The sequence below is a fragment of the Vanessa tameamea genome, chromosome 17, assembly GCF_037043105.1.
Source record: "Vanessa tameamea isolate UH-Manoa-2023 chromosome 17, ilVanTame1 primary haplotype, whole genome shotgun sequence".
Classification (NCBI taxonomy): domain Eukaryota; kingdom Metazoa; phylum Arthropoda; class Insecta; order Lepidoptera; family Nymphalidae; genus Vanessa; species Vanessa tameamea.
This window is the reverse complement of record NC_087325.1, coordinates 11,007,267-11,022,500: the sequence shown is the minus strand read 5'-3', so window position 1 is coordinate 11,022,500 and position 15,234 is coordinate 11,007,267. Positions and strand designations below refer to the sequence as shown.

General features: G+C 33.3%; 1 protein-coding gene across 2 annotated transcripts in view; it reads right to left on the bottom strand.

The window, feature by feature from the left end:
* Positions 1-15,234, bottom strand: part of LOC113404317 (Ig-like and fibronectin type-III domain-containing protein 2) — a 158,435-nt gene that overhangs the window by 41,878 nt on the left and 101,323 nt on the right. For both annotated transcript variants that reach the window (XM_026645182.2, XM_026645184.2), the window contains exon 5: positions 8,269-8,335. In XM_026645182.2, the coding sequence (XP_026500967.1) occupies positions 8,269-8,335 (67 nt within the window). The remainder of the gene's footprint in view (positions 1-8,268; positions 8,336-15,234) is intronic.

Below are 15,234 nucleotides of genomic sequence, written 5' to 3'. Positions count from 1 at the left end.
CTGTTTCTACTTCGATATAAACTATATTTATTCATTTTCAATTCATTAATAATACGTATTTCTTTGTTACGATAAACTCACACACGCATATTCGTATACACACATTTACTTATAGTTTTTTTTTTTGTATATATATTTTTTTTATATATATATATAGTTACATTAATATATACAATACATTCATATAAATCGATCGGTGGTATGGCTCGTTGCAAGCTTTTGGTACCACTGACTCATCTGGTATTCCAACGCCAAACAAGAATACTTAGCATTGTTGTGTTTCGATTTGAAGAGTGTGTGCGTGAACAACTACAGACACAAGGGACATAACATCGCAGCTCCTGAGGTGGGTTGTGCATTAGGGATGTAAGGAATGGTTAATATTTCGCACAGCGCCAATTTCAATGTTTGCTGGTGGTTATTTCTCATCACATGGATCATTTACTCGTCCGCCTACCTATATAATTAAAAACCTATTTTTATTTGGAAACAGATAATCGATCATACAACAAAACTGTGTCTCAAATAAAATATTAAAGTTTACGGAGTATCTTCTGGAAATCTTTTTCGAGTTCCGTAATATTAAATATACTATGTGACAATTTAAGTTATAAGCTGCTACAAAGCCGAGTTTTATTAACTCCCTCCCTCCAGAACTATCACATGCGTGTACAGATAATATTGATATCTCGTGGATAGATGGCTGTGAACGACTCTATATCCAAAATGTATAAATAAATGAAGTCATAGGCGCTATAGAATGAATATAAAAGAAAAAATCTTAAGTATTTACAGAACCCCAGACTTATTAGCCAATAGGTTTGGAGGCTAATTATTTACACATCCCAAGGATGGAAGGACAACCTAGGGAGGCTCAAACCTCGGATGAAGCCAAAAAATATTTATTTAATTTTAAGTTAATCAGTAAATAGGCCTGAGTTAGAAATTTGACAATTAACTATCGTGCTTTGTAAAGACTTGTATAGATAATTTACTTTACTTGGTGGTAGGGCTTTGTGCAAGCCCGTCTGGATAGGTACCGCCCACTCATCAGATATTCTACCATCAAATAACAGTACTTAGTATTGTTGTGTTCCGGTTAGAAGGGTGAGTGATCCAGCTTAATCACAGGCATAAGGGACATAACATCTTAGTTTCCAAGGTTGGTGATGTAAGGAATGGTGGTGACCACTTACCATCAGGTGGCCCGTACGCTCGTCTGCCAACCAATGCCATAAAAAAAAAGATAAATAAGCAGAGATGGTCGTACGCGTGTATCTTAACAAAATATCATAGGTTGAAATTGGGGTTGACACTACTAAATATGTGCTTGATTTGTGTTTATAATTTTATTGATCTCGTATTCGGCGATGAAGGATAACATTGTGAGGAAATTTATGCTATGTGTGTAATGAGTGGGGGAATCTCAATACATGCTTCTTCATTGTCTTTATTGTGTGCAAGCTGTATATCAGATCTAGTATATCAGATATTATTACGTAAATGGGAGACATCGTAAGCGATCCATTAATTAACTATCATACCACGATATGTTAATTACTCTCCAATTTTCCGTTAACGCTTTAATAGAACTCCCCAAGGAGTTCTGAGAAAGGTTTGTTATGTAAACTGTACTAGCATACAATATCTAAACCTAAGTAAAAATCTGTAGGTATAGATATTTTATTTTCATAAACTAACATTGTATTGGCATGTCTCGAATGAAAGGTTAGTGAGTATATACATATAATTACTGTTTGTATGAATAAATAATCATTTTTAAATCTTTTAAATCTACTAGTTTTTATTAGGCGTGTTTTTATAAATATATTGGTATTGTAGGTTAAGGAGTTCTACAGGGTCCAATTTTAAGTCCATTTCTATTTTTAAAATATTGAATTCTTCTTACAGATTGTAATTATGATAATACAATTTATAAAATTACTCGCTGAACCTGCGGCTTTACCCGTGCGATATTTATAAAACTTTGCCTATAAGACACAAATTGTCATTTCCCCATTGCATGTCCTCAAAGGGGTAAATCAAAAAAATGAAACAGTAGTCGATGTCCCAAGACTCTCCGGATGCTATCTCCGTACCAAATTTTATCTAAATCAGTTCAGTAGTTTAAGCGTGAAGTAACAGACAGTTACTTTCGCATTAATAATATTCGTATAGATATTCTAAAACTGAATTATTCTAATTTCAAATATAATTGAATTCCATGTAATCTTTTTATTACAGTTTTTTTTTTGTTCTAGAAATATAATCTTACAAACTCTGTTTCGATAACCTATCAAAATATGTAGTCGATTATTTCTTTGTCTGAATTAATAGCAATTTTATGAACAAAGGATAAATTTATAATGGCAGGTTTTCAATTTTATAAAGTACATAGCCCTTTCAAAGGAAATCCCGGAAACAACGTTACTTTTAAAGTTTACTTTAATAATAATTAGAGGATAAGAAAAGCTTAAAATTAATGTATGTTGATTTTCCCGTAGAATATTCAAATTAAGTATTCATAATTAAATAACAAATTTTCTTTTGTATTTTCCTCACTGAAAGTCATATAATTAATCGGTAAATCTTTCAAAGATTTTATTAAGTATTTTTACGATTCTCGCTCGCTTTTTGAAGCGTCAATAGCGCAATGGTTTACGGGCTGCCTAGCGATGTAGAAAGTCGCAGGATCGATCCTGACCCGTTGGGCTATTGTTGTCCCCACTCCTAACATGAGTGATAAGCTTAAAAGGAGGAGTAAATAGGAAAATAAGTAATTTCTCAATTAATTTGGGGCATTGCTAGTATTCTCTTTTTAAAAAGGAATTTGACATCAAGAACCGTTATTATCAATTGATACAATTCAACCATGAAATTTTAATTGTATTAAATATATATAAATTTATTGTCACTGTAAAGTTTATGGAAAATGAAAAATTCGAAATTTATTTTTAGAACATCTCATAGTACCAGATTTAAAGCATATATTTAAATTGTAGCTTTGTATATTTATCCATCGTGAAAGGTCGAGATCGGTAGTGTTATTGATCACGCTTTCAAATGCTAATTTTCACTTGAATATTAGAAAGTATAGTGCTGCATACATTCAGTGTTTCAATGAGACGGGGATATCAGTTTTATTTGTATTTAGTATTATATTTTTTAAGTCATGGACAAGCGGACGACCAAGTGAGCCATCTGATGGTGTTCACCACTGCCCATAGACATGGTACTTTAAGAAATATCAATCATTCCGTATACCACCAATGCGTCACCAACCGTGAAAGCCACGACGTTATATCCCTTGTGTTAAAGACTTTAGCATATAACATTTCAGTTGCCTTGAAAGCGTATTGAGAGTGCTAAGAGCTGAGATGGCGTTCACGTAAAACAAAACACGACTTTTCATGGACTGTGTTTATAAATCATCCTGTGCTCGGTGGTAAAGGAAAACGTCGCAAGTAAATCTTCACGTGTCGGATGAAATTGGTATAATTACAACAGCAGTGGTATATACTTTTTCTTTCGCCTCTTTTTAAAAAAGGCAACCATCCAAACCACGAGGTTGATTTGTTCGTCTGCCTTTTCCTATTTTAAAAAGTAAAAAGAAGGTGTTCTTTATTTCATAAAGATAACATCTTTGTTATTATGTTGGCAACACTTAATAAAGCTACTGAAGATAGTTCTTATAAATCTTTTCTAAAGAAATACTTAAGTTTAAGGAATGGTACTTTAGTTTAAAGATGAAAGAAATTCTTGTGATAAATTTTAATTGGACAGTCTTAAGAGTCTTCTAAGTTAGTCCCTTTGATGTTTCATTAAACTGCAAGACAAGAAAAAAATATATTACATTTACACCATACACGTATAATTCTAAAAACTTTTAAAAGAGGTTGTATAATAGTACAGTCCATTCGTCTCGAATAGACTGTATTATCTTATACAAGATTGTTTGAATAATGAAAAACGTGGAGTTATATTGCGTTCATTTTTAATCAGAATATAAAATTAATTAATTTTTTTTTAACTTAACGAGAGAATTACTTAAATGTATTGAAACAAAAATTAAAAATCTACGTGGAAATAATGACTGCGTGGAATTATGGCAGGAATTCTAGCAGCATTTCTCCTTTGAATCGCAACACAGATCCTTTGGACGAAAAATTACCCTCCTCGTACCAATAACACGAGTTGCAATATACACTTAAATTGAATCTTTGTTAATTAAAAATGAAACCAAATTATGTAAAAAAGTATGTAGGAAATCTCTATAATATGAATCTGACTTTGAAGTAAGACTTAGTTCGTAGTCTGGTCACAAAAGTCACACTTTAACTTCGATATTTCTGAGTGGTTGCCTTCTGTGATAAGAAATGAAAGATTTCTCTCATAAAGCAAGATTTCTTCGTTTCATGTTTGGAACACACAGCCGTTAAGAATAAGGACTCGAAATTATTAACACTACACAACAATAATATTTCCAACCAATAATAATTAAAATGTTGTCAGTAAAAACAAAAAAACATATTTAGGTAAAAAAAATTATAATTCGATATACAAATTTACATAATATTGTTTTCTAATTTTTACATGATGTTTAATTTAATGATGATCGTTGGGCAAAGTAATTAGCCAACTTAATTATATTGGAAAAATTTCTTACCTATTTGTATTTTTACGTCGAGTTTCAGAATTGTTTCCACAGAGTAGTAAAAAGGCTAAGTAAAGTACACACATGCAAATTACCTCACGATATTTTCCTTTCCGCCAAGCGTGAGATAGATTATGAGCACAAATTTAATGACAATTTAGTGGTGTTTGCCCAGGCAAACCCAGGTTTGAACTCACAATCATCTGTTAAGATTATTATTAAGACTTTTACACATTATTTTAAGACTTCATTTCATTTAATAATTTGAATTTTATTTAATAAAACGAAGTATGATTATTCTCAACGACTGCATGTCAGTTCGCTTGAAGAATAGATCCATTAAGTTTATTTGCGGACATTTCCCGGACTTTGGGTCGGGTATAGGATGATGCATTGTCCATTCTCACATTAAGTCTAGATATAATGGTAGTATTATGGGGTGTATGAAAATATATTGATTTTCTTTAATAATTCCATTGATGGGTTATGTACACGTATTCGGAAAAATTATGATTATTGTCCAACTTATGATCATGAGAGCGTCACCAGTTGAGGGGCCCAGTACTGAGACCCAGCTGAGACCTCATGTAAATACCTCTTCATGGCCATAAGCTTAACATGACTAAGTTGTTGACATTAAACCATAAAAAATGTCAGTAAAATGTGTACTACATCACATTACTTCCTGACTGAAATCGGTCAGAAAAACATTTAATTTAATATTTCCAAGTAGACTATTTATTCCAGAAAACATTACAGGAGACAGTTTGTACAAAAAAGTGCAGTCTCTTCCTAAGTCGTTATCAAAATCTTACACGACCAGAGATTTTATTTATATCAATTAAAATATTTTCGCTAATGACAATAAGCATCATCAAGAGTCACAAATCTAAAGATAAATGTCAAAGTATCCTCAATATATCTGAATCTGTAAGAGAGTCGAAACAGAAAGTGTTACGCGAAAATGAATATAATTATTATAACATTAGCAGGATGCATGGATCAATATAGCGTATCATCGTATTTGGTTTACGACGTTTCATGAGCTAGATACGACGTGAGTGAACTGTTGATATTTGACAATAGCCAATTGAAGATTGGGTTCATTTTTGATTCTCAATCCTTTATTGACCTCTAATAAATGTCGTACTGACTGATTTTGGTCACGACGACCAATCATAAAGGAGACCAACCAACTATGCAGGATATAGTAAAAAGTGTGTGAACAAACACAGGAGCCCTATCATGATCTCGTGGGGCGGCAAATAAGGTGTCGACCGAAAAACTCAATAAACTTTTATCGACGTAGTTTTTGAACGCGGAACCTCGGAATCTGTTTTATTGTTATCTTGTCTGAATTAACCTTTCCAAGTTCACTAGACCTTCGCTCACGACCAGTAAAGCTATAATTACCGCTAGTAATTATATCGTCTTAAAGCTCCTCCATAAATGACACCTAAATCTGACCCCGAATAATTGTGAAATGGCCTGGCACGGGATGATGGTCCATTATCTCGAATGGGCGATATTCTCAAAGTATTCAAGATGAGTTTTAGTGCTGCTTAACGATAATTATTGTCTTGGTTGATGGAATGAAACTTCATCGGCTCTTAGCTGTTATTAAAATATAAATTTCTGAAGTAGTCCTCATGAATTCGTTCATCTTGTTCCTTTGTTATATTTCTTGGAGCGAAAATATTAAAAAATTAAAAAAGTTTAAAGTACAAGTCTATAAATGTCTCACTGTTAGGTTAACGTCTCCTCTCTTTAAGAGGAGAATGAACAAATGGTCGAACTGATGGTATGTGGTCACCACATACGTAAGAAATTTTAATCATTCCTTACATCTCCAGTGCGCCAGGAACCTTAGGAACTAACAACAATTAGGAAAAAACAACAATACTAAGTACAGCTGCTTGGCCGTAGAGTATATCATGAGGACCCAGTTGAGCTTGCATAAAGCTCTACAACCAAGTTATGTAACATAGGCCACAATATAATAGTACCATGGAGCCGATATTCCTTATCACTCAACTTAACTTTGTCGTACTTGGGCTCATTATTTCGTGTTAATGGAAGTTTAACTAAACTCTTGTTTATCAAAAGATTTTTACATTTATTTTAAAACATATAGAGTAGCATATTTAAAAATATAATCCCGTGCCAAAACTTTAATATGTAAAATCAATTGCCGAAGATAACTAGTAACAAGTTAATCAACTTACACGCTGTTTAACATAAACTAAACCGTCACTCTTTTAATGTAAGTGAAACCGGCCTTTATCACTAGACGTTTAGGGCTATAATGGCGTGTGATAAATTAAGGGGAAAGGGGTGAAGAAGATTAATTTAACTATAATGGGAATCCTCCGAGCGTTCAGTTTGTAGGTGCTTAAGTAAAGTTTATTATTAAATTAATTTGTTGCTCATGTTATGTAGACGTGATACGCGTTTCAATTTATATATCTATTACTAAATATAAAACATAGATAGATATAACTATGTTGGGGATTACAGTGGAATATCTAGTGTTTTGTTGGTACCACCCAGTTATCAGATATTCTACCGCTTATCATTCATATTTAAGTATGGTTGTGTGACGGTGTGAACGGCAGTGAGCCAGTGTAACTACATGCATAACGGTCTTAACATCTTAGTTTGCAAGGTCGGTGGTGCATTTTCGATGTAAGGCTTATAATCTAAAAAGAGCGATCACATCGGCAGAAGGTATGTAATCTAACAAGCACTGTTCTCCTCTATTAATATCAACTCCTCATTGAATTCTTAATAAATTCCACTTTTATCAATCCTATCGCTGAATGTTACTTGAGACAATCAAACGCTTACCAATAATCTCTGAATGAAATCACCATACAAATGTTAGCTTCGCTAATTAGTTAGCTTTGATTAGTTAGTTTTAGCTAAGTCATATTTACATAATAAAGGTTTTTTTTAATGAGTTCTTTTAAATAAATTATAACTTCGTATCTCACTCGTAAAACAACCGATTTGTAGTGATACGCCATTTTGATACGTAAATACTATAAACGTATAATCATTACATTTAATGTCGTATATCACATTCTGACAGTTCACGCTCGCTCTGCGGAGTGTTTCGAGTGTCTTCTTACAGAATAGCCCTGTGAATGACTTACATCTAAAACGTTCTTAAAGTCCTGATTGAAATTAAAACATTGAAACTGTTCTATAAAATATTTCGCCTCTCTTTCCAACTTATCAATTTTCTGATTGGATTGGGATTGTAAAATATAGAAACATTATTATTTTGATGTATAAATAGATCGATAAAAAGCCTTACGGTAGAAAAACTCAGACTCGACCCCATCCTCCATTAAAAAATACAAGTACCTAATATTAAAACTTTATGAAAAGAGTTTTTTTTTCTTGCTTTTATTCGTGCCAAGAGGGCACAGATTATTTCACCAATTGATTGAAAAGAGTTATTGCTGAAATAAAAACAAAAACTGTCACATTTAGTGACAGCATATGTCATTAAGTTAAAAAAAAAAAAAATGCTTGGAAACATACGTAACGACGATAAAATATACAAGAAGAATGAATGCTATTTGATAGTTAAAGAGTAATATCCTTACCTTCAGATTGGGCGAGTGTCACCGCGAACAGCGTAACAACCGTCAAAGAGTATGTTAGTGCTCTCATCTGTAACGGAAATACGGAAGTTAAATAAAACAAATAAACCATACAGATAAAATAAAATAAAATCACACTAATTTTATTTCATGATACAGGTGAGCAAACTAGCAAATGGGCCACCTGGTGGTAAGTGGTCACCATCGCCCATAGACAATGGAGTTGTAAGAAATATTAACCATTCTTTTCATCCCTTGTGTCTGTAATTACACTGGCTCCCTGGCACCCTTCAAACCGGAACACAACAATACTGAGTACTGCTGTTTGGCGGTAGAATATGTTATGAGTGGGTGATACCTACCTACCTACCCCGACGGGCTTATACAAAGCCTTACCATAAATGATTGTATAAATATGGATATCCATTTTTTAATATAGATTATTAATACTAATAGAATAAAAGCGAAAGTAACTTTGTTTGTTACTTCTTCACGCTCAATCCGCTGAACCGATTTAGATAAAATTTGGCATGCAGATAGTTTGGATCCTGAGAACCAAGTTTTTCATGGGACCAGTTTTTAATTCACCCATCGTAGGGGTAAAGTGGAGGTTTGTGTAACAGTAACTTATTCCACCACACTACTCCAATGCGGTTTGGTGGATACACATGTGGCAGAATTTCGTTGATATTAGACACATGCAGGTTTCCTCACGATGTTTTCCTTCATCGCCGCGCTCGAGATGAATTATAAGCACAAATTAAGCACATGAAAATTTGTTGCCTGGTTTTGAACCCGCAATCATCGGTTAAGATGCACGCGTTCTAACCACTGGGACGTCTCGGCTTTGGGTTTGTGTGCTATAGGTAATTTTTTATAAATTTCTCGCTGGTAAAGTCGCATGTTCGGTTAGTATTATTATAAATGTGAAAGTAAGTTTATCTGTTACGGTTTGACGGTTAAACTACTAAACTGAACTTGATGAAATTTGTTATAAAGCAAGCTTGAACCCCAAGTGAGGACATAGGCTTATTTTTACACCTAACGACCAACCTTTAAAAGGCGAAGTTGGGAGAACTTCTCTATATATTTTTCCTGGGATATAATATACCCGTGAACTAGAAATTATACTGGCTTAGGGCACGGGTCAAACTGGCTTTAAATTTAATTCAACACTAAAACAGTGCTTTTATGAGCATACTTGAATAAAGAATATTTTGGAAAATTATGCATTGAAATGGCGACTTATCATTTGTTAACCTGTCTCTACTTTTAGCATCTAATGTAATTTTACCCCCCAGGCAGGGGAGGGATAAAACTTCAATAAGTTTATTTTACAGTTTAATATATACTTACACATAAAAATTGTGTCAATTTTGTGCAATTAAATAAATAAATAAAAAAATTTTAGCACTTAAAAATAAATGGAAACATTAAGCAAATACAGATACATTTCAGCTTTTTATAATTTTTAAACACTGTTTCTTAGACTTATTCTTAACAATAGAAAACCTCATTTTAAAGTCGTACAAAAAAAAAAGAGAAGCAAAACTATTACTTTTAAAAAGAATACTCTTTGACGTAGCAAAAATTTGAACCAATTACCAGAGTAGGACTTAAAAAAGGAAACGTACATTTTAATGGGCTTTTTAAAGTCGAGTATTTAATTCAGTCACTAGATGGCGCTAGGAGCACATAATTACATCCGACGTGATTGCAGCTGACGGTATTTTAATTTTTTTTTTTTTTTTGTTGAAAATCGCACTGAAAAAGTAAGTACCGCCTGACCCGTACTGAAATATCAAATTGTCAATTCAACTTGGTGGAAAATGTTTCAAATTTGACTGAATTCTTTGGACTGATTTTTTTGCTCGCTGCATTTTGAATAGTGGATTTAATATTGAATTTTTAAATCCATTATAATTTGACCTCTGTTATTTTTGAATGGGTTAAAACTAAAAATTAAAGTACGTTCTATATAATTCAATTCTTTTAGTGCAGGTTGAGGTCTATGTTCGTTTGTGCAAACTCTTCAGCTTATCGAATCGCCTTATCATGGACATTAAATTCCTTAAGCTAAATAACAGTTCATTGATTACGACACGCAGCACACTGAAACACCAATTCTGACGGAGAGGATCAGAAATGTTTTTCTTAAACGTTATATTTTTACGTACTTCAAATTATCACGTCTCGTTTCGTGATACTATGAAAAGTATAATTGGAACAAACACTCTCTGCTCTGATATTTCTCTCAAAATAAACACCTTCTCTCGATATCGGGGTTATATTTAATCAAATATATATGTTATATGAAGAAATACGATGATAAAACGATTTAAGCCAAAGGAATCTTTACTAATGAAAAATAAGAATCTGTAGAAGGAACTATTTGATAAAACCAATATAGAACTTTCTTACAATTGTCACCGTACAGGAATAGAAGAAACAAAGTACAACGAAGTACGACTACTTATTAAATAGTATGGTAAATAAACTTCACCACTAATAACGTTATAAGATATGAACCGGGGCCAATCAATGTTGGGAATTAATTATGGCCGTTGTGTCTGTTAAAGAGCCGAGATGGCCCAGTGGTTAGAACGCGTGCATCTTAACCGATGATTTCGGGTTCAAACCCAGGCAGGCACCACTGAATTTTCATGTGCTTAATTTGTGTTTATAATTCATCTCGTGCTCGGCGGTGAAGGAAAACATCGTGAGAAAACCTGCATGTGTCTAATTTCAACGAAATTCTGCCACATGTGTATTCCGCCAACCCGCATCGGAGCAGCGTGGTGGAATATGCTCCAAACCTTCTCCTAAAAGGGAGAGGAGGCCTTTAGCCCAGCAGTGGGAAATTTACAGGCTGCTAATGTAAAATATGTCTGTAGTTCCAATATGACTAACAGTATCAAATATTGCTGTTATCTTGACATTGAAATTTTACTTTTTTTTTACTAAAAAAGTCTTATCTGAAAAATCACTGATCGCCATTCTTATATTTATTCGATATATCTATTAAATAATAATGAAACGAAATCGTCAAAACTCTAAAACCCCAATGAGACGTTTCCTTATAATTGGTGAAAGTTTTGGGACAGAATTTTACGATGTCAATTTGAAAGGCAATTAATATCTATATCAATTAAGAAGTTTAATTGCCTTCAGCGTCTGTAATAGGCAATTTATGAAAGTTCCTACGAAAAAAAAAGAACGTTCAAGGCAGAATTTTGACTGGAAAAGTCACTAATTAGCCGTAAAATTCATTCGATCGATTCGTGGTTCTTATGATTTCTATAATTTACTTTTCAGAGTCGACTTTAATTCGAGACTATATTTAAAAGACACCTTAGAGTTTTTCGTATTGGATATTAGACTATTTGCGATCGAGGAAACAGTAATAATGTTTCATAATAAAACTAGCCACCTATCCCGACTTCACACGGTCACTATGACCCTAAATAAGTTTTTATAAACAACTTTTAATTTGAAGATTAATCATAAAAAGATTTTTTTTTCTTCCTTACCGACTAAGAAAGTTATAATTCTTAGACTTATCTTTACTTATATATTTGGTAATTGTACACATTTTCTAGGAATTGTTACATTGACGGATCGAACGGCGCAACTTAGTAAAAGACTTAGGTTGTTAACTAAATTGTTAATGAAGCTACTCGCCTGCGGAATATATACAAGCCAAACCCACCAGACGTTGACTTGCCTTTGTATATGTTAAATTTAATAATCATGACAACCAGTACGGTATAGAAGTTGATGAAAGCAAAGATAGATTGATCAAAAATCCTTCTCTATGATATCACAAGTTCTAATTTTAATTGTATGTCGATATAAGCTTAAATTGACATTATATATATAACAAAATTACTAGGTTACGATGATAGGACCATCCCATTTACCTGAACTTCATTTCGATATATGTCAAAAAAAAAAAAAATCGGAATTGTAATTATTTCATTTTGTTAATTTTACCATTCGAACAGAGTGGAAAAATTAAAATTGACGCGCGTCGGCTATCGTCGGCGGAAGCAACGGTTATCACGCTTATTAAAAACAGTCACTGGGTATTAAAACAGATATGAAATGAACACATACATAAATATATCTACGTATGTCCGAAAGTTCATTAATATGGGATGTAAATTGACAGTGAGAAGTAAATATGTAAATGGCGCACTCGGTGAAGTGTTATCAGGTGTTCGTGTCAGTCCATTAAACGAGAGAATAGATCGGAATAAAGAACAGCCCATTACGTCCCACTACTGGGTAATGGCATCCACTTTTCTTGTAGTTTTGGAGCTAATTCCACTATGATGCTCTATGCTTGTTGGTGGTGTGTGTCAGATGAAGATACTCATCTGACATTAGCAGATTTTCTCAATTAACCAAATTAGCAACATGACCACTCATCGGTGCTAGCGAAATTTTTGGTTAAGTTTCTCGTTTTCTAGCCACTTGACCATCTTGGCTCATGGAATAGAAATATTTTATTGCACATACGTTCTATATAGTATATATTACGTAAATTTCTGGGTTATCTTTGATGGGTTTTTTTTAGGAGAGAATAAAAAATCCTAATAAAAATCCTGTCTGTCGCCCTCGGCTTCGTTCGCCTTTTAGCCGTTGGTCATCATGTGTAAGACATAAAGAAGTAGCCTATGTGGTATGGCCCTAGAGGAGCGATAGACAGACAGACAGAGTCAGTTGCGCATTTATAATATTAGTATACAAAGTGTTTTGCATTTCAATTCATTCTGTATGACATCGTGTGGACAAGTGTTCTGAACCCACCTAATCATACCAAGGGATATAACTTCATAGATTATAGAGCCGAGATGGCCCAGTGGTTAGAACGCGTGCATCTTAACCGATGATTTCGGGTTCAAACCCAGGCAAGCACCACTGAATTTCATGTGCTTAATTTGTGTTTATAATTCATCTCGTGCACGGCGGTGAAGGAAAATATCGTGAGGAAACCTGCATGTGTCTAATTTCAACGAAATTCTGCCACATGTGTATTCCATCAACCCGCATTGGAGCAGCGTGGTGGAATATGCTCCAAACCTTCTCCTCAAAGGGAGAGGAGGCCTTAGCCCAACAGTGGGAAATTTACAGGCTGCTAATGTAATGTGATGTAATGAGTATAAAAAGTCCCACGTGTAATTACACTGGCTTACTCTATATCTAAAGCGGAACACAGAAATAGAAATTGTAAATGGTATATAGACAGCCTTATACAAAAATATATATCTATGGACTAAAACAAAACGATAAAATGGCATTTATTACTTGATTTCTCAAGAAAGATTCTTTTGAGTGAAAAGAAAATCCAATTTCAATGTCAAGATTGTAATATTTGTATAATATTTACTGTTCTATCGCCAAGCGGCACTATTTCGTATTGACATGTTCCGTTTTGGGCATCACAGTGAAAACATATTTTACAAATATTGTTTAAGAATGTTATGATTATATCCTTTATTCTGATTCACATTGATCACTTCCGATTGTAAATAAGTGTATTAACCTAAATGAACGGATATAGCAGCGTGACTAAAATTAACCATTCCAGTTAAATCTATCTGTTTGATCTCGCCGGCAGATTGAATAATTAATTCCATCATATCGTGCACTTTCGCAAAGTAATCATCAAATTAAAAAAAAGGGTTTCAGCTGTTTTAATTCTTAATCATCTAGCTCGTAGAGAAGTGTAATGTATTCCTCCTGTAATCTCCCAAGAGTTTATATAATGATAGATTTTAGTTGATTGAATATATTTTCATTTTTTGAATGATTTCAAACACCATTAATGTACTTGAATGACGTCATTTGTGACGTCAGTACGTCGGTCGATATCTTATTTACTTACACAGTATATGTTTAACCATAGACGAATAGAAACCGAGAAATCACGACCAATAACAAGAATCCGTAATCATTAGCAGTAGCTGCCATATTGTTGGAGTCAAAATATATTTTTTGGGCATATACCTTTATATATATGAATAAAAGTTCAATTGTGTTAGTATGATTAATAAATTTTAATATCAGTTAAGAAAATATATTGAAGTTTAATATGCTTAATGTATTCTCTTACCGGTATATTAAAATAAGTTTTGTAGGTTAAACATAAATAACAAAATCGATCGGATTGTTGTAAAGACAGTGTCAATTATTTTAGAGGACATGATCTCGTTAGATCTTTATGACATTGACCAAGACTACTGATAACTCTTTCTAGCAAAATGCTGTCGTATATAGTGCTAAGTTTAGTGAAACGTTGACTAAATCCTTAGAATTAGATGTATTTGTTTCTAAAATTGAATTGTATATTTTATTATTCAAAATGGAGCTGATAGCTTGAAACAATATGTAGATGTTGGGGTCTAATATGTCCATGTGAAGTGCCCAAGAATTCGGGATTTACAAGTAAATTCTTTCCAACGCCATTAGTCTCAAACATACAGACGGTGAATGGTTAAGGCGCTAAATACTGCTAGCACAAAGAAGAACCATTATATATGATCTTAATGCATTTTTGGGTTGAAAAGTGGGCCTTTTCTATTCTGCCGCTTACCATTCAGCTAAATAATACAAAGTACATTTTGAAAGGCGAGAAATATTATCAAAAGTGTATATATATATTAATTTTATGTTCATCCACTTCCTTCCTTGAATGCCTTACTGGATCTTGTGTTTAATTATTCATACTACCGACGAAGGCTGAAAACTTTGAACAGGAAATGTTCGATTGTTTTGTTTCAAGGATATTTAATAACTCAATAGCTCCTCTGATTGTAGGCTTCCTAATAAAATGCAGGTGTGATATTTTTGGAAAAGTATTGTTACTACTTTTAGAATCAGGTCAAACATGACCTCAGAGTCAGTTATTCGTATCTCCTCGTTTTTTCTGTCCAAAATTTCTTAAAAGCATTCCAAAGTTATGAA